At 35.6% G+C, this 1598-nt stretch overlaps 1 protein-coding gene across 1 annotated transcript; it reads right to left on the bottom strand.

Annotated features, from left to right (window-relative positions):
- Positions 1-619: 619 nt before the first annotated feature.
- On the bottom strand, positions 620-1069 carry HELRODRAFT_161422 (hypothetical protein; the record flags this gene model as incomplete). The annotated part of the gene is made up of 1 exon (XM_009021343.1): positions 620-1069. One exon carries the CDS (start codon positions 1067-1069, stop codon positions 620-622), a length of 450 nt encoding a protein of 149 aa, XP_009019591.1.
- Positions 1070-1598: the final 529 nt, after the last annotated feature.

The following is a 1598-nucleotide window of genomic DNA, read 5'->3' as shown; positions in this document are numbered from 1 at the left end:
TCATTATTGATCCAGTAAGTTAATGCATTAGGCTTGCTTTGAGACTAATTTCATTTGATATATTCAAAAATATAAAATACAGAAAAATGAAAACGTGACGGTTGTCACTTTGTTAATCCATTATCAATCCTATCTTTATATAACTTTTGTACACGGTGACAATCTGAATGCGTACCTTCTACTTTTAAATGCACCAAAAAAATAATTAAGAAAACTACCTAAAAAATATCAGCATAATGGCTTTGTACGTACGCCACTTTGTTACGTAACACGGCTTGTTGTTCTCAACCTACATGAACCCCATTATCTTCCTAATAGGTATCTATCTATCTGCCTGACTGACTGCCTGCCTGCCTGCAATGTACTGCGTAGTTATAACAGCACGTTCAATAAAACACCTACCTACCTACCTACCTACTTACCTACTTACCTACCTACCTACCTACCTAGGTTACATTTTCTGTGAAGTTCAGTTAAAATGTGATGTGATGAAATATTTCGACAATGTTTGAATTTTAGCTTTAATAACTGGTTTTTATATTTTGCTTTATTATGGTGTTCCGAATATTATTTTGTGCATGCCGATCTGTTTTATGTTGTTTGTAGGGTATTAAGGTTTTCATGGCATGGCATATATACTGCTTTTGTTTATGTTGATGTACATTGATGTACCGTGCATTTGAAATATATTGAAGCAAGGTGGTCGGCGCATTAATGCATGCATTGTCACTGGACACATAAACTGAGGAATGATACGATGGCATTTGGTGTTGCCGCTGTTGTTGGTGTTGTAGCTGCTGTGATTGTTGTTGCTGTGATTGCTGAGACTGCGGTTGCTGTGAATGTTGTTGCTGTGATTGCTGTAGTTGTTGTTGCTGTGGTTGATGTGGCTGTGGTTGTTGTTGCTGTGGTTGCTGTGGCTGTTGTTGTTGATGCTGTGGTTCATGTGGTTTTTGCTATTGTTGTGGTAATATCTGCTTCTGTTTTTGACAAATAAAATATTTTTTGAATTTGAATATCCATGCGCTGAAGTTACATTGTTTGTATCGTTGACGCTATTGTGGGCCATACTATAGTTGTTGCTGTTGATGATTTTGTTGTTGTTAATGTTGTTGTTGCTGCTGTCATCTTTAATATTGTTGTTGTTGTTGATGTTTGCTTTTTGGTGTCATATGTCTGGTCGATTGGCTGAGTGTTTATCTAAAGCGTTGTTACTATCAGCGTATGGCTGCTGAGATATACTATCTTTTTAATGTGCGAATTTCATTGAGGATGTTTAATATGATGATAACGATGATAATGATATTTTAGAACTTGTTATGATACTTCTGAATTTATTTTCTTGTTTGTTTATATTAATACGACATGCCCCAACACGCACGCACACACGCACGCACATTCTACTGCTAATACGGGCTGCTGCATTCAACTTCCATACATTAAACGTCCATGCAATTATATACACTATCTGTACGTTATGTATTACTCTTTCTCTTTCTCTCTCTTTCTCTCTGTATTAATTTTCCACCTGGAAATCAGCAAATAAATTTAAACAGTGCAAATGTTCTTATTTCTATCTTTACAATTTTACATTTTTA

Source organism: Helobdella robusta (assembly GCF_000326865.2).
Source record: "Helobdella robusta unplaced genomic scaffold HELROscaffold_3, whole genome shotgun sequence".
In the NCBI taxonomy this organism is placed as follows: Eukaryota; Metazoa; Annelida; class Clitellata; order Rhynchobdellida; family Glossiphoniidae; genus Helobdella; species Helobdella robusta.
The sequence above is the reverse complement of the archived record's forward strand: the minus strand, read 5'-3'. Positions and strand labels throughout refer to the sequence as shown.